Source organism: Helicoverpa zea, chromosome 8 (genome assembly GCF_022581195.2).
Source record: "Helicoverpa zea isolate HzStark_Cry1AcR chromosome 8, ilHelZeax1.1, whole genome shotgun sequence".
NCBI classification, from domain to species: domain Eukaryota; kingdom Metazoa; phylum Arthropoda; class Insecta; order Lepidoptera; family Noctuidae; genus Helicoverpa; species Helicoverpa zea.
The window spans coordinates 8,881,723-8,899,872 of record NC_061459.1 but is presented as its reverse complement, the minus strand read 5'-3'; the positions used below and the strand labels follow the sequence as shown (position 1 = coordinate 8,899,872).

The 18,150-nt window shown below is 34.1% G+C and overlaps 2 protein-coding genes across 3 annotated transcripts; both read left to right on the top strand.

Annotated features, from left to right (window-relative positions):
* Positions 1-118: 118 nt before the first annotated feature.
* LOC124632526 (proton-coupled amino acid transporter-like protein pathetic) lies at positions 119-10,421 on the top strand. Of its 2 annotated transcripts, XM_047167389.1 has the most exons (9): positions 119-413; positions 547-625; positions 1,246-1,396; positions 2,411-2,532; positions 3,312-3,396; positions 5,031-5,275; positions 6,926-7,138; positions 9,323-9,492; positions 10,112-10,421. In XM_047167389.1, the coding sequence occupies exons 2-9, from the start codon at positions 552-554 to the stop codon at positions 10,360-10,362; spliced, it is 1,311 nt and encodes a 436-aa protein (XP_047023345.1). In that variant the 5' UTR covers positions 119-413; positions 547-551; the 3' UTR covers positions 10,363-10,421. The 2 variants fall into 2 exon arrangements, with proteins under 2 accessions (XP_047023345.1, XP_047023344.1); XM_047167388.1 differs by having other exon boundaries at positions 119-625.
* A 1,122-nt stretch (positions 10,422-11,543) lies between these two features.
* LOC124632525 (proton-coupled amino acid transporter-like protein pathetic) lies at positions 11,544-18,129 on the top strand. Its single transcript, XM_047167387.1, has 8 exons — positions 11,544-12,330; positions 13,239-13,389; positions 14,002-14,123; positions 14,395-14,479; positions 15,820-16,064; positions 16,342-16,554; positions 16,808-16,977; positions 17,780-18,129. Exons 1-8 carry the CDS (start codon positions 12,251-12,253, stop codon positions 18,028-18,030), a joined length of 1,317 nt encoding a protein of 438 aa, XP_047023343.1. The 5' UTR covers positions 11,544-12,250; the 3' UTR covers positions 18,031-18,129.
* The last annotated feature ends 21 nt before the right edge of the window (positions 18,130-18,150 follow it).

The window sequence follows — 18,150 nt, the reverse complement described above, 5'->3', positions numbered from 1 at the left end:
GTGCTGCTTTTTATAACACAAGTATTTGTATCTGCGGATACAATTAAATTAAAACCTACTTAAGTCCTTCTTAGATAAGGAAACAGCCTTTCTTCGAGCACTACGACGAGGTCTCATATAATAAACGTATACCGCTCCGTACGTACGCAAATTGTTAATTAAAACGAGAAGATTGAAATGTACTTATCAGACTATCTAGATCTGAATGAGTCTTAGTTAAATATAAAACAATAAAGATCTACGGTGGTGTGTCCACAAATTAAGCCATTTATGGTAACACGAGACTATTGTACTAGATGTTGTTGGTTCCTCAGAGAATCTGTTGAAACAATCTGTTAAGTTCAAAAGAGGAAAATTGAGTGATTTGCTCGTGTATCCGCGCGTTTACTTTTTTGTGGACATCATTATCATATGTGCGTATTTTTTGTTTAATAGTGCCATGCTTCAGTGCCATAGTTGTTAAAATGTATTCAACTAATTTGTTCAACGTACGCGGTTCGTTTTAGACAAGGTTTCTGATTTAGACATTCTTGTATGATACTTTAGTCGCTATGAACGTCGAGAAAGCTGAGGAAAAAAGGGAATATAATCCCTTTGAACATCGACAAGTTGAGAAACCTACTTCGTGAGTGTTTTCAGTATATGATACGTGTGTTTGTTTGTTTTGTGTTCACCTGTAATTGTATTACTGCTAGCTTAAGAGTCACTCTTAATAAAATCCACGTTTTATTGCAAAGTTAGGATAAAGTAAGTATTTTTGGCTTTTTAATAAATTATTTATTCACTGTGCAAATAGACGGTTCTTCTTCTTTATGATAGGTAACTAAAGTGATAAGATAATCAAGGGGGTTCTTCATTCCTTCTTATAGCACCAAGGCCATATCACTGGCAATTAATAAATCCATATCTCAAATAAAATGATGATTTTTATACACTCATTACAGTGAATAATATAATTTATGTGTGTGTGTGTGTGTGTATAATAACAGTTTGCAATAAGAGTTAAGTACTTACAACTGGATACATTAACTTAGTATTTTTGCATTTACTACTTAATATTTTCAACCAATCCAAAATTTCAATTACGCATTTTTCCCCACTTGCAAAAATATCCATGCTTATGTACATTCTTTTGTGTCTACCATAACTTGAACTTAAACAGGCATTTGCAAGGTGATATCATTATGTACTAATAAAACTGTTAACAGCTGTTTTTGTACTGAAACACATGTTCTTTGTTTTCAGGGATATTCGATCGTGTGCTAACTTGATCAAGTCGTCTTTAGGCTCCGGGTTGTTAGCGGGACCACTGGCGTTTGCAAATGCAGGATGGGGTGTTGGACTTTTTGGTACTTTGCTCGTAGGAGTCATATGTGGACACTGCATTCATATACTGGTGAGTTTAATGCTATCAATTATCACACTAATATCGTGATTGAATACATAGAGCGAGGGAAGAACTGGGAATGGATTGAAAATGGGAACCAAAACTTTGAATGGATTGTGTGGAAAAAGCGATATAACCGGATAGAACATTTTTGAGATGACGTTACGTAGATAAGTATGGAAAAAATACGCTTAGGAGATGGAATGAGAATGCTCATCATCTGGCTAGCCTTTCCCAACGGCATATATTGGGGTTGGCTTTCAGACTCAATGGATGCAGTGGAGTAGTATAGAGTTTCCTGGAGCGACTACGATTGCCTGTCTGACCTCCTCAACTAAAATAATATTTCCTAACTACCAGTAACAATTGTGTACAAATTAAACACAAATCATGTTTATAACTATAATAAAGTGACGATAGGTAAACCATAAAAGTTAGCATTGCTATTGTTCTGAAGCGACCTTAACGTATTGTGAGGACATGATTAATATTCAAAGGTCTTAACAGATTATTGTATTTTATTCACTTAGAGCTATTCATTAGGCTCTAACTTAATTATTCCGTGAAAATTTAGTATAAGAAAACAGACATACAATGTAGTTTTTACAATGCCTTAAATGTAGGTTAGTATAGATCATTAAAACTTTGAAGATTTTATTTATAGTTTTAGAGATTCGTTAGAGGTTCGTAAAAACAAAAGATAAAAGATTACCTATATCAACTGCAACTATTAATAGATTGTTACCTACATCAACTGCAACTATTACTAGATTGCAGGTTTGCAGACTGGCTCTTATTCAGGAACAAATAAACTTGTAGGTATAATGAAAATATTACGTTTACCTACAGCTTAAATCCGGTAAACATTGCCCACAACTGTTAATGTTTTCCATGAAAATTTCCTATGTATGACATAATGCGTCGACAAGAACATGTTTTCAAATATTTTCTTTCTCTCGACTTTTGTACGGAACACACAGATGTTTCTAGTCAATATTTAAAGTTGTTATCTATTATTTACAGGTGAGGACATCGCAGAAATGTTGCGTGTTAGACAAAAAACCTTCATTAGGATATGCTGAGACCTGCAAATCGGCCTTTATGAATGGACCGAAAGGCGTGAGAAGATTTGCAAACATTGCTAGGTATGTAGACGTATGATCGATTGAAGTACAGCTAGCTACAGATGGTAATTGCAAAATGAAATTCAGAAATCATCATCGATTTTCATTATTTTATTTCATGGAAATATTTTCTCTAGAGTACTCTTTTGACTAAAGCCATACGAAGTACGGATTACAAGAATGCTCAACATGCTGGGGCCCGATTCTCCTAAGTTAATAATGTCAAAATCTAATAGAAATTGAATCGCAATATGATAACAATAGCAGTTTTAATCATATCGGGCATTCTGCTATGTTATAAGACCAATATCGTATTCCAACGACATTCGATTGGTTTGCGATTGGTCTGCTATTTTAGTTATTTTGGTCTATACGGTAGTTTGCTCTACAATCATATTGCAATCGTAAATCATTTGCAGACAAAATGATTCATTATTGAATGACAGAAAAAGATAAAAACGTTTATTTCAAAGAAAACATTTCGGAATGCCACATACGCTTCAATCGTAATTGAGTCGGTATGGGATCTCAGTCGAATGTGAATCGTATGTCGCTTAAGTAAAAATAGGAGAATCGGGCCCCTAGTTATTTATCTACCTTCTACTTACAATATTTATTGTTTGCTGCAAAGTGATACATGCTACTTCTGATCATGATGATTAGCGCGGAGAGTAGTAAATGTCCCTAACTTGGGGGACGCCTTTATCCAGTAGTGGAAGTTTTTAGGCTGCAAAGACCATACGTGACGCTGTTGAAAGTGTGTTTTCCTTGTTTATTTTTCTGTTATTTTTCATTTTCAGTGTCTTTGCGGAATTCGCACTATTTTGTACATATACCGGAGTATGCTGCATATACACAGTATTAATATCAGATTCAGTGAAACAGGTATGAGCATATATATCTACTTATAAATATGGTGACGTTGTGTGCAATTGAATCAGCTAAGCAGTTATGTTAGGAGATAAAGCAAAGCATAATTGATGGTTATCACCCCTTGTTAACTAGATAATCACTCTTGATTATGTTAACGCCAGGCAGTTATTGCTACTCAAATCAAGCAATTGTATTTGATGTGGAAAATGTGCAGGATTAACTATCTAGACACACGGCAGTGTGTCCGCCAAGTTCGAGCAAAAAAGGCGACACACCGGCCGTGGGTTATATTACACGAACCATTTCGGGCCAAATTCGACCCCCCTGTAACTCAAAATCTATTTTATTTACGCATATCAAATTTCTAGTATCTGTTGAGACCCCCTCACTTATCTAAAATACAAAATTTCATTAATATACCTATTGTAGGTCTTGAGATATTGACGTCAGAAAATCGCTATTTTTACTATACACTCACTGACTGACTCACTCATCAAAAACCTAGACCACTTCCAATGGTCGTATTGACTTGAAATTTGGCATGGAGGTAGGTCTTTATGTCAAGGTAAAGGAAAAAATCTGAAAATGGCCAAGTGTGAGTCGGTTTCAAAATAATGAAGGTGTTTTATACCCGGTGTAAATTTATACCCCTAAGGAACTAAAACGAACTAAATTTATCTATATTTATATAATATATCTTCGAATGGTACAAAGGTTTGTATTTAGTCAAAGTAAAGTAAAAATCTGAAAACGGCCAAGTGTGAATCACTTTCGAAAATAACGAATGTGTAACTTTGATCCACGAACATAATATATGATAACATGTCATGTCAGTCAGTTGGTAAATCTAGTCATAGTTAATCTAGTTCATTTCTTTGTAAGAAACATAGTGCATATTAAAAAATCTAAAAGATAGTATAAATGAGACATTTCTTTAACTAACTTCATCATAAGAAAAAAATAAAATAAACAACCTTACAAAAATAAATGAAATCCCACCCAAAACAAAAATGTGAAAGACTGCCAAGTTCGATAATATGGGAATGCTTTGCCTATAAAAGAAGTGAGATCTGAATAAGTACCAACTTCCATACACATACCTCAGTTAAAAATAGTTACTTTTTAATGATGATTACTTGGCAAGTTTTAATAGAAAATTAAATACTTGATTCATTGCGTTTAGTAGGTTTATAACAAGGTGTATGAAAACTTGCCAAGTAACATCATAAAAAGTAACTATTTTTAACTGAGGTATGTGTATGGAACTTGGTACTTATTCAGATCTCACTTCTTTTATAGGCAAAGCATTCCCATATTATCGAACTTGGCAGTCTTTCACATTTTTGTTTTGGGTGGGTAATAACTTACGTCAAACGCTATAATGTCTTGGAATTTTTTAAGTCGATTTTTATTGAATCAAGTTACGTACTGTTGCACTTTGTCTTTTAAAACTAGTCTGATAAAGTATTTAAATAAACTTAATGTCTAGGTCCTTGAGATTATTCATAATAGTTTATTTAATTGTGATAAATAATAAATACCTGCAGAAAGACTTAAAGAGAAGAATTCCATAAAAAAGTATTTTAATGAAGCAATATGATATTGCCTTCTGATTATGAATGTACATAATCTTCATTTGTTTCCAGTTGGTAGACCGCTACGCTCCCTCTACAATTCTACCAGTGGAATACTACTGCCTCATCTTCCTTGTGCCTATTATTCTTCTATGTCAAATCAAGTACCTGAAGTTCCTGGCAATATTCTCTGGATTAGCGAACATACTGCTAGTTACTGTATACATAGTTTGCCTCTACTATATATTTGGAGGCGACATAACCTTTGCTGGGAAACATGCTGCTGGTAACCCGGCTAGATACCCGGCTTTTTTGTCGTAAGTTTCTTATTTTTTTTAATAATTAGGCTATATTTCTATCTTGTATATCGTTGGGCTAATAATTGAAGAAATGATCAAAACTTTAGTCAAAGGACAGTGGTATCCTGCGAATGAGGAGTTCAGAAGTATTATCGGATTTCTCTTTTAAAAGACTATAATATTACCACACATACATTTAACTTCGAAAATAAACGAGAAACGTAATGTTTTGTTGTGAGCGAGAGTATACAGCGCGAGTAGGTATAAATTAGCCGTTTTATTGTAACACTTACATGGTTAAATTAAGGAATTAGCAATGCTATAGGCTAATTCTACTCATGTTAAAACGTATGCCTATCTTAAAGCCTACACAAAATTCATGAATATTCAAGCAAACTTTTTAAAATTCAATGTTTAGTCAGTTTTCGCTTTGTAATACTTTTATGCTGGTATTACTAGTTACCATTAACTTTGTGTTATTTATCGCAGTAACTTTTTAATATACGCATTTATAATAGAATCCCAGTTCATTTGTTACAACTAACGGACGGTTTATAAATCAAAATTAAGGATATTTTTACTGAAAAGGCTTAGTTAATGATTATTATTTTCATAGATAGGTACTTCTATATTATCTTATGAACTCATCTTATGAACTCTCTTATATACTCCTCTAATATACTCCTCTGATATACTCCCCTTATGTACTCTCTTATATACTCTTTTATGTACTCTCTTGTGTTCTCTTATGTCCTCTTATGTGGAAGCCGACCCCAACATTACTGGGAAAAAAGCTCGGAGGATGATGAGGATGATGATGTACTCTCTTATGTACTCTCTTATGTACTCACTTATGTACTATCTTATATACTTTCTTATGTAATCTCTTATGTACTCTCTTATGTACTCACTTATGTACTATCTTATATACTTTCTTATGTAATCTCTTATGTACTCTCTTATGTACTCCTCTTATGTACTTTCTTAGAAACTCATCTTATGAACTCTCTTGTGCTCCTCTTATGTACTCCTCTTATATTCTCCTTTTACGTACTCTCGCTATATCGGTCAAGTATCGGTTACATGAAGTGCACGGTTAATTTTTGGGCCTTTCGTTGTATGCAACAACATTTTATTTATAGCAAACTTCTTACAGTATTAAAATAAAACAATATAAGTGACAGGATATTCTGATCGTTTTTTATAACGCTATACGTTTATGGTATTTCTATGTCATATTCTTTTCATACTATTAAAGTCAATTGAAGATCTATCGATCAACTTATACTTTGTTATACGTTTATGGTATTTCTATGTCATATTCTTTTCATACTATTAAAGTCAATTGAAGATCTATCGATCAACTTATACTTTGTTATACGTTTATGGTATTTCTATGTCATATTCTTTTCATACTATTAAAGTCAATTGAAGATCTATCGATCAACTTATACTTTTTTATACACCCTTGATACTTTGGCTTTGAGTGTATAACTCAAAGCCAAAGTATCAAGGGTGTGTAACCTACCTGGTGATATGATGAAGTGCCTCTTTTTAACTCGACTACGAGTTTCCGCGGTTTGTACCTAGGGAACTACTTCTCACACCTGGACAAAAAGCCTATATGTTATTCTTTTGTATTTTACTTTTTCTTTCCTTATCTTCCAGAACTGTGATCTTCGCAATGGAAGGTGTAGGAGTGGTAATGCCGATAGAAAACACAATGCAGAAGCCGCAGAACTTTCTAGGCTGTCCCAGTGTGCTGGTTGTGGCCATGTCAGCCATCGTCTTCCTTTACGGAACCCTTGGAATGTTTGGTTACCTTCGATATGGTGATATTCTTAGAGGATCTATTACCCTGAATTTGCCTACTGACGAATGGTAAGATCGCAATTAAAAATAACATATTTTATAAAGGTGTTCTTTTGGAGTACCTACGGTTATTATGCGTAGGCGAATATTTTTATTCTCCGAGCTCCAAGTGTATTGAGTTTGCCTAAGCCGCCTGACGGCACCTTATTTAGTAGCAGCGATTTGTCAAAGTAGCTTTAGTATCTATCACTGCCATAAAGTTAAAGGAATCTCATAATAATTGTGGAACCTTTCAACCATTCCTTGCTTGTAAGAATTTTACTGCTCACATGATATATTCGTAATCAGTGGAAACTTGTAATTATTTCTACTAATATCTATATTTAAAATTTGTACTAGCTGTAAGTTTTCCTAATAAATAAAAATAAAATAAATAAATGTAGGTAGGTAGAAACGACGTCAAACGTATTTTTCCAAAAATAAATTCAATTCATTTTAACAAAATGAAGAACACAATTTTCTTACTGTGACGAAATGCAAAATAAAGTGCATTTTTACTGTTAATTTCAGATACATATTGTTAAGAACCTGAACAGTGCAGTGTGTCACGGCAGTGTGTCCGCCAAGTTCGAGCAAAAAAAGCGACACACCGGCCGTGGGTTATATTACACGAACCATTTCGGGCCAAATTCGACTCCCCTGTAACTCAAAATCTATTTTATTTACGCATATCAAATTTCTAGTATCTGTTGAGACCCCCTCACTTATCTAAAATACAAAATTTCATTAATATACCTATTGTAGGTCTTGAGATATTGACGTCAGAAAATCGCTATTTTTACTATACACTCGCTGACTGATTCACTTATTCACTTATTCACTTATTCACTGACTCACTCATCAAAAACCTAGACCACTTCCAATGGTCGTATTGACTTGAAATTTGGCATGGAGGTAGGTTTTTATGTCAAGGTAAAGGAAAAAATCTGAAAATGGCCAAGTGTGAGTCGGTTTCAAAATAATGAAGGTGTTTTATACCCGGTGTAAATTTATACCCCTAAGGAACTAAAACGAACTAAATTTATCTATATTTATATAATATATCTTTGAATGGTACAAAGGTTTGTATTTAGTCAAAGTAAAGTAAAAATCTGAAAACGGCCAAGTGTGAATCACTTTCGAAAATAACGAATGTGTAACTTTGATCCACGAACATAATATATGATAACATGTCATGTCAGTCAGTTGGTAAATCTAGTCCATTTAGTTAATCTAGTTCATTTCTTTGTAAGAAACATAGTGCATATTAAAAAATCTAAAAAATAGTATAAATGAGACATTTCTTTAACTAACTTCATCATAAGAAAAAAATAAAATAAACAACCTTACAAAAATAAATGAAATCCCACCCAAAACAAAAATGTGAAAGACTGCCAAGTTCGATAATATGGGAATGCTTCGCCTATAAAAGAAGTGAGATCTGAATAAGTACCAAGTTCCATACACATACCTCAGTTAAAAATAGTTACTTTTTAATGATGATTACTTGGCAAGTTTTAATAGAAAATTAAATACTTGATTCATTGCGTTTAGTAGGTTTATAACAAGGTGTATGAAAACTTGCCAAGTAACATCATTAAAAAGTAACTATTTTTAACTGAGGTATGTGTATGGAACTTGGTACTTATTCAGATCTCACTTCTTTTATAGGCGAAGCATTCCCATATTATCGAACTTGGCAGTCTTTCACATTTTTGTTTTGGGTGGGATTATATATTTCCCACTAAATGAGATTTGAAATGGATATTCCGAACTAATTGCAAACGTAAATAAGAATACTATATCATAGCCAATAGCCGTACTATATAATAGTCGCAACTTAAACAATGCATATTTCGACTTATGCAATCATGACTCGTGTCAAGATTTTCCTTGTTTTCAGAAACTAAATTACATCGTAGGTACATAATTACTGCAATAACCTTGGCTGACTAATACGAGAAATACAACTGACATTGATAAACGCAAGACTTATTATCGCTTTAAATAAAAAATGCAAGTGGAGTATGTTACTGAAAACCTACCTACCTACTTACTGCCAGACAATCGAATAATTAACTAAACTAATTTCAGCGAACTTCTGTCTTTAAAAAAAGAGTCGTCTGTAAAAAATATTTCTCTTATCCCATATTAAAAAAAAGAAAATCCACTTATTGAAAAAAAAACTTTTAACACATTTTCTTTTTTTTTCAGGCCAGCTATACTAGCAAAGGTGTCGATAGCGTTATCAATATTCCTGACATACCCACTGCAGTTCTACGTTGTAATCGATATCTTCACGAGATACACACAGCATCGCATCAAGGAGAATTACCGACAGATCACGCAAATCGTTGCAAGAACTATTGGAGTTTGTTGCTGTGGTAGGTCTTGTTACATTGAAATAAATATTTCATGCTTTAAAAGGCGTAGTGCAATAAAGGCATAGTTACTCTACATAATCTATTTTTATGATACTACGATACAATTTAATGCACAATCACTTCAGGTATAGCTTTTACGGAAAACTACCTACCTAATCTCCTGATACCTACAACACGCACAAGCCCTTTTTATGTGGGAACGTAAAAACCCACCTTTGTTCCTTCTTTGTTCTATCTTCTTCAGCAAACATTGAATTGAAAAGTACAAACGGAAAGATGGATTTGTTTTTGTAATTCTTTAAGATGAATTTATTATTGACAAGTATTAGGAGATCGAAGTCCAACTTGGGGAAAGTCCCGTTATTGATGTCTTATTTTTTCTCTATGTGCATTGCTACGAAGTAGTTCCTATTCATAGACGTTTTGTTTGTGTTAATCATGATCACTTACTTACCTATGTGTTATGTAGATGTCAAATCTAAGCGGAGTATTTGAACATAAAATGATATACATGTCTTGAGTTGTATCTTGCAAACCTCTGTTATTTTTAAATCCCAGGTTAAACAATCAAATCCATCAAAAAATAAAATATGATACTGATTCTTTTGTTTTTTCTCAGTTGGTATAGGAATGGCCCTTCCTATGCTGGAACAAATCCTCAACATCGTCGGCGCATTGTTCTACTCCATCCTCGGCCTCATCATCCCCAGTGTCATAGAAACTGTCTTCAGATGGGAGAACCTTGGCAAATGGAACTGGATCCTTTGGAAGAACACGTTCATTGCCCTCTTTGGCCTTCTGAGCTTGGTCTCAGGATGTACCGTCACGATAATGGACATAATTGAGATTCTAAACCGGAAAACTGAGTAAAAACACTGATTTACCGATAATGTATTCAACACTAGTATTAAAATGTCATTTTTAAGTTATGATGTGTTTTTATTTTTGTGAGTCATGAGAGTTTTTTGGAATGACCACCTCTTTGTTTGACTTAAAGGCAAATAGTTTAACGTCACATTATAAATCTGAATACATGGTCACCAACCTTCTGTCGAGTAACTATAGGTAGATGACGTACTCTTATACATACACAATCAACTTTCTAAGAGCCAGGATGTTAATGAAGAAATAGGCTAACAAACTCCTTCCGTTATCTTTGACTCCTGTAATCTATAAACAAATACTCATGTTGCACGTGCTTGCAAGACCTATTAGCTACCAAGCCATTGATAAATTATAACAATTGACACTTAACACACTTTTTAATAAAATAAAAAATAGGAAAATAATAAACATGGAACATTATGAAAGAATAGAGCGAATAAAACTATACACCGAAACTACAAACAGTGCATAAATAAATCTGCCATACAACTTGCACTAGACCCATCATAGGTCATTCACATATTTATTATTTTCTAATCATAATAAACTGTAGGAAAATATGTAATACCCAATAACTTGCGTACATCTCATTTGAATGAACTACAGACGAGACAATGAGTCCAGCTCACCAACTGGAACCTTGATATTCGGAATTGATCGTAATAGCATTTGATTAATGCCTGCGATATTGATCTCTTTTTAGTAACCCAAATTGCTCACGTGTGTAGATCGAGATACAGTAATAAAAATAGCCTATCCCACTACTGAAAACCAGAACATTAATACCTCCTCTATGACCTTTCAAGAACCCTACATTTCAGACACGCCTATCAAAATTATTGTCACGCATTTTTATACAGTAACAGAGATAGATTTTATAATAGAGCATTGTAACAGAACACAGAGTATATATAAACAGAGATCGACGACCTATCAAAACCTTTGATAAATATTTAATAGGTACTTAAATTATAGAACATCCGCGGAGTCTAGAAAAACAGAGCACCCAGTTACTAAGGGAGACGAGATAAAAATTCTGTAAGGACACAAATTAAAAGTCATAACCGTAATACTTATTTATATTGACAGTCGTAAAGTAACGATGTCGTAGTATTGTGCCTAGATTGCGTACGTACCGGTCACGTGGTCTCTATAAGAACCACGATGGAGTAGGTATCAGTCGACATTAGTGTTTGTGCTGTTTACTGCGCCCGCATCTCCGCAACTTCAGCGAACTCACTAATAAATTGTGAATCGTAAAACATGCAGAACTGAAAGGCATCCAGTTCGATCAACGGGTTCAAACAAATGAATTTCATGAAATTAGTAGCGGCTTTGATAAGAAACCAGAATACTCTAAATTAGTGTGTGGGAATGTTTTTATTTACCAAAAAATATAAATAAAATTAATGTGGTTTCCAAAACGTGTATTTCATAGTGTTTGTGACTTGAAGGATCACGTGTTTTAAGAACTGTTCGCTGATACTGTGAGATAAATATTTTACGAGCATCAGCAATTTTTATTGCGTTAATGACAAACCAAAGAAACTTTATAATCCTTCTCAAGAATTTATCTTTCATAAGAGATAAGGGATAATTATTAAACAAATGTGAGTGAATCGTCATCTTACGTATGAAGAATAGTGCTAACTTCAGTTGAAGAATAATTACATAAATACTGCAATTTTGGCAAAACTGCATGCTTATTATGACGAGACAGATTCATGCTATTTACTAACAATAACTGGTATGACAACTAGCAATGTTTGCATTCTGTTAAACATCTAAGAACCGGAAAATCAAACCTGAAACGATCGCGATCAGAAGAATAGTTATTTGTTGTGAGTCGAAGTGTGAACTGAACTCTGTCAACATGATTGAAAAGAAAGAAAAGAGTAAAAATGTCGAAGACTACAATCCATTTGAACACCGGGATGTGGTTAAACCAAATTCGTAAGTAAATTATGTCATATTAGCTAACGATAGCGATTTCATCTGCGTCGCATGATAACTGCTTCCAGTAGCCGGATGGTGACAAAAACTATTCTATACCCTTCTCCTGGGTCTAAGCTACCTTCCCTCTAATTTTCAGAAGCCATTCTTAAGTCATAGGTAGTGCAACTCACACGAATTCTTATATATATATGCAGATTAATTACAAAGTCATTCTGTAACAACTAGCTTAGGGCATCAAAAATAGTTTAAGTATATGAAAACAGTTAAAGCAAAGAAAATCCTTATACTTAAGAACAATGTTTTACATAAGGAATAATATCATAGGTGTAGGAGTTATTTTGGTGTAGATCAGAAAAAGACCTGTTTTGCATCCCACTAATGTTATGATCATGGCCACCACATTTTCGTTCTAATCTACATACTATACCTATTAGTATTATTATCCTTTAGCCTAATATCGACCAAGTCCGGGTTCTAACCATGACATTATACTTGGCAAAAATATCAACTTGATTTGACATTTAATTCTATGCAAGTAGTGCAATAAAATTTTCATCGCTGTTTACCTAATACGTAGAGTTTGTTTAAAATAATAAGACACACCCTTCTATTTTTATTCTAACGTAGCAAAATTTATACCCTTGTGAACTGATACTAACTGACGTGTAGAACCTTCAACAATAATATATTTTTTTTAGCAAAATAGTTCAATAAACTTTTGACTTTTGGCATTTGTAGGAATTTTAGCAGGATGCTTGGCCAATTCAAAAATTATGCAACTAAACCCATAGAAATCAGCTATCCTCCTTTCGCGATCCGACGATCCCGTAGAGTTCTTCTTTTTCCTAATCTACTTAAATTAAATCTCTAATAGTAACTATATATTGGTAATGCATCTTTTCCAGAGACATGAGATCCCTGGCCAATCTCATAAAGGCGTCACTAGGATCCGGGCTACTTGCTATGCCCCTAGCATTCGCAAATGCTGGATGGGGAGTCGGCATTGTGGGCACCGTCATCGTAGCATTTGTCTGTGGTCATTGTGTTCATATATTTGTAAGTTTTTTTGTTTATTATTTGTATTGCAGTTTTGGAAATGGAACCATAATCTGTTTCAATGTACATATATTAAATCTTTTGTATATAAGTCGTTTCGTCTCGAAGTTTCACCCCCATCTCGTGGGAACTACTGTCCGTACCGGGATAAAATATAGCCTATGTTAATCGGGAAGAGTGTAGCTTTCCAGTAAAAAAGAAAAGTAAAAGGATTTTTTAAATCGGTCCAGTATTTTAGGGTACAAACAAACAAATTAAAAAATGTTTCTTCTTTATTATGTTAGTACATAGATAAGACTAGTTTCGATTTTATTTGATAACTAGCTTTCGCCCGCGGTTTCACCCGCGTCCCTTAGCCGGATGGTGACAAAAACTATCCTAAAACCTTCTCCCGAGCCTAAGTTACCTCCCCTCTAATTTTCAGCCAAATCGGTCAAGCCGTTTTCATGTTATGTCGTGACAACGGAAAGCTGGTTTCATTTTTATATATATAGATGATAAGTTACTAAAGGTAAATGAAATTAGAAGCAGTAAAAAGTAAGTGTATATTGTAGATATAGGTATTTCTGAGATTAATAATAATTCGTATCCGTTCTTTTGTTTTGATTTCAGGTAGAAACCTCAAGAGGCTGCTGTCGAGCGGAACGAAAGCCTCTGTTAACTTATTCGGAAACCTGTGGAGCCGCTTTTGCTAATGGTCCAAAATGTGTTAGACCATTTGCTAATTTTGCACAGTAATTATGTTTTAATATTACTTTCCGGTCTGACTAACTAATTTTGCAATCGGGTAAAGGTATAAAATTAAATTACTGACTGGCCAGTGGCAAGCCCCAAATATTGTAAGTAAGAAGATGGTAAAAAAAGTATCATAACTTTAGATGATGAACCCATCTGCAACCTCAATTAATGAAGGCGTAGAACGTACTTTCGTCTCATATTTACTTACCGAAATACTATATTTTTTAATATCTACTGTCTAAGTATAATATTTTTTTATTCTTTCAGCATGTTCGCGGAGTTTTCCTTATGCTTCACGTATCTCGGAGTCTGTTGTATATTCACGTTACTAATTGCTACTTCAATTAAGCAGGTGAGATCTATATACATTTAACACATTATACATACCTAACATAAATAAATATTCCCATGTTTAATTACTGCGACATGCATTCCGTCTTATCCATGGCTTGGCTGCGTATCATGAGTAGGTAAGAACCAATTACAAAATTGCAGTAGGTATAATTATGCAGTTGTTCTAGGTAGGTCCCATAGTCGGTGATGGTTTGCTCGTAAATACGTCATGCTGCATCTAATGACAAACACTTATTGTTAATGGATTACTAAAACCTTGATAGTAAATTAGTAAACAAACACTAGAAACAAGAATTTATGTGACATAATATTACCAATAGGGATTGACTACTCTGAATCTATTTTTGAGGTGTAAAATAATCAAATCAAATCAAAATCAAATCAAAATATTCTTTATGGTACACCAAGACACAACACAGGACATCACAACATACAAAAACACAGTACAATCGGCGGTCTTATTGCTAAATAGCAATTTCTTCCAGACAACCTTTGGATGGAGTTCATCTGTAGAATACAGTGAAAAACGGGCAGTTTGGGGTGTACATACATATAGATTATATATAATTGACAAATACCAAAGATATATATAAAAAAAAGAAAGAATAAAAAAAATATATAAAAAAAATAATAGTCAATAAACGGAAAGTAAGAAGAATAAAAGAAATAAAAAAAATAACAATACAGCGATAGTAGTCAAAGAGCCAAGTAGTGATCCTTGACCATTTTTTTAAAAACTGCAATCGACTGCGCTCGCTTTATTGCCACTGGCAGTGCATTCCACAGACGAGTGGCTTGTACAACAAACGATTTGTCATAAAATGACGTGGAATGCACTGGCATCTTTAGTTTTAGGTTTTCTGATGACCTGAGTGATCTTGAATGCGTATCACAAACAAACTGAAAACGACTCTAATAATAATCAGATACCTTACTCCACGCTGCATGCTGCTGCGGGAGGGTCAGACTTTTACTGACTAAAACCCAATTCCGGATTCTATTCAGGTTCTTAATTAGATAAATAAAAGCATGTGCTATTCACCATAGCCATCCTGTCATCCACAGACAAACCTAAATACATAGTCTCTAAGTATTTGCTAAAGGAACTCACATTTCGTAAGTAATAATCACCTTGTTCTAAGAATTAAACAATCAGTAATCACCTTGCAAACTAATGTTTATCGAGAGGAAACCCTCAACAATACGATATGCCTGTAATAATAGCATGTAGGTATAAAATTAGATAAAGTTTCATTCAAATATCCTACTATAAATCAGAATTAACCGAAAGAAGTATAAGTTAGAAGATCTTAACCATAAGCATTGTTTTTGTTACAGCTATTCGATACATATTTATCAACGCCTCCAATACCAGTTGGGCAGTACTGCCTTTTCCTCCTCCTGCCACTTTGCCTGATGTGCCAGATCAGGCACTTGAAGTGGCTCGCGCCATTCTCTTTGATAGCCAACGTGCTCCTCTTCGCAACCTTCGCAATATGCCTGTACTACATCTTCAGGGAACCGCTGACAGTCAGTGATAAACAAATTGTCGGTGACATGTCGCGATTGCCGGCGTTCTTGTCGTAAGTCAAACTGATGGATTGTCTTTTGTTTTTCTGTAACGCTGTAATTTGCAATGTATAAAAGAATAGTAATGTTCCAGTTATGGTTATTTGACATTGTTGTGGTATTTTTACAATTGGAAATATTAGTGTGCAAACTATACAAAGAAATAAATCAATTCATTCTTAGAATATTGATGAATACTATGATTACTAATTCTATTTTAACGATCCTATAAATTGATATGTGTATGTACACTGTCTGACTTTTTTGCATAACATTTGTCGTATTCCACAGAACGGTGATCTTCGCAATGGAAGGTATAGGAGTAGTGATGCCAGTAGAGAATACGATGAAGAAACCGCAACATTTCCTGGGATGCCCCAGCGTCATGGTGATTGCCATGACACTAGTCATGCTCTTATATATAATGCTGGGAGTATTTGGCTACTTGAGATATGGAGAAGCACTTAGAGGAACTATCACGCTAAATCTGCCTATGGATGCCTGGTAATACATTTTGACAAACTGAATTCGTAGAAGCTGTCCCTTTTTAGCTACTTTATTTCTCTGATAAATATTCCTTTAAATTGAGGTCAACTCTGGGATACCCAGATAAGCCTACTGTCCTCATCTTTGCAAATGATTATTCAATATATTTTTGATGACAGAATATTACCTACCTATATAAATACATAGTAGCAGCCTGCAAATGTACATTAAACACTGAAATTATATCAAGTTTTCCTTTTTGTGTTTACAGGCCAGCGATATGTGCGAAAGTATTTATATCGATAACGATTTTCCTGACGTACCCTCTTCACTTCTTCGTGGTTATCGACATATTCACAAGATACGTTGAGCCTCGCGTGCAGAAGAAATACCACAATGTCATGCAAATCTGTGTCAGGATTTTTATTGTCTGTTTTTGTGGTAAGTGGCTCCTATGAATCCCCCATATACACAAATGGATGGTCTATATTAATTCTCCCAGTCTATGATCAACAATGGACTTTGATAATGATGATGAAATCAATAAAAAACTTGCAAAGTCTGCAATAAACATCCATTGCATCACCCTTCATTGCATTCAGAACTCAACCGAAAAAGCTTTGAATATATTTAGGTAAAAAGAGGAAAGGAAACAAGCCCTAAAATGTTTTCGTGAAATAGAGAAAAAGAAAACAGATACAACTGTTTGTTTACCAGTCTGTTAACAGGACAAATATTTTTTAGATAGTTGGACAGTCTTAATCCAAATTGTCATAGTAATCTTTCACTAAATAATTGTCTTTATCAACAGGCCAAGTACGTTCAAACGGATTAAATATTTAACTAAGTGAAGAGTTTAACGCAACCTTGTCATAATTTGTTTTAAACAAACTTTAATTTGCTTGTTTTTAAATCCGTGTTTAGCGTGAATGGCTGTTCACTGGTTTAAGAGCTCTACTGTGACCATCTTTATTTTAAAGTATGTTGTCATATATCAACTTGTGTGCGCTAAATTACATTTGAAGTATATGTATTATTAAATACTTGTATTTATGGATATGTTGCGACCAAAGCCCGAAGTACCGCTACACCTATGTTTTACAGACTTATGCAAATATTATGTAGAGATTTCTACATAGACGCACCTGGACTTAGTACCTACTACAAGACGACTTTTCTTCATATACCTATGTGTATTTTCCTAAACTTACTGTATTATACATTACATTTATCATTATTTCAGGTGGAATAGGGATCGCCCTACCACTCCTGGAGCAGATCATCAACCTTGTCGGAGCCCTATTCTACTCCATCCTCGGACTCATCATACCAGGCATTGTGGAAACTGTATTCCGTTGGGAAGACCTTGGCAAATACAACTGGATACTTTATAAGAATATACTTATTGTCTTTTGTGGCATGTTCAGTCTAGTCTCTGGGTGCACTGTCACCATATCCGATGCTATAGAAATGATTCATAAGCAAATGGAGTAATTTAAACTTGGAACAGAATTGTTGTCTTATCGAATAAAGTTTCTGTGATTAGAATTAAGAAGTACAATTAATAAATGTAATTTATTTATCTGTCTAAAATATTATTTTAATTTATAATGA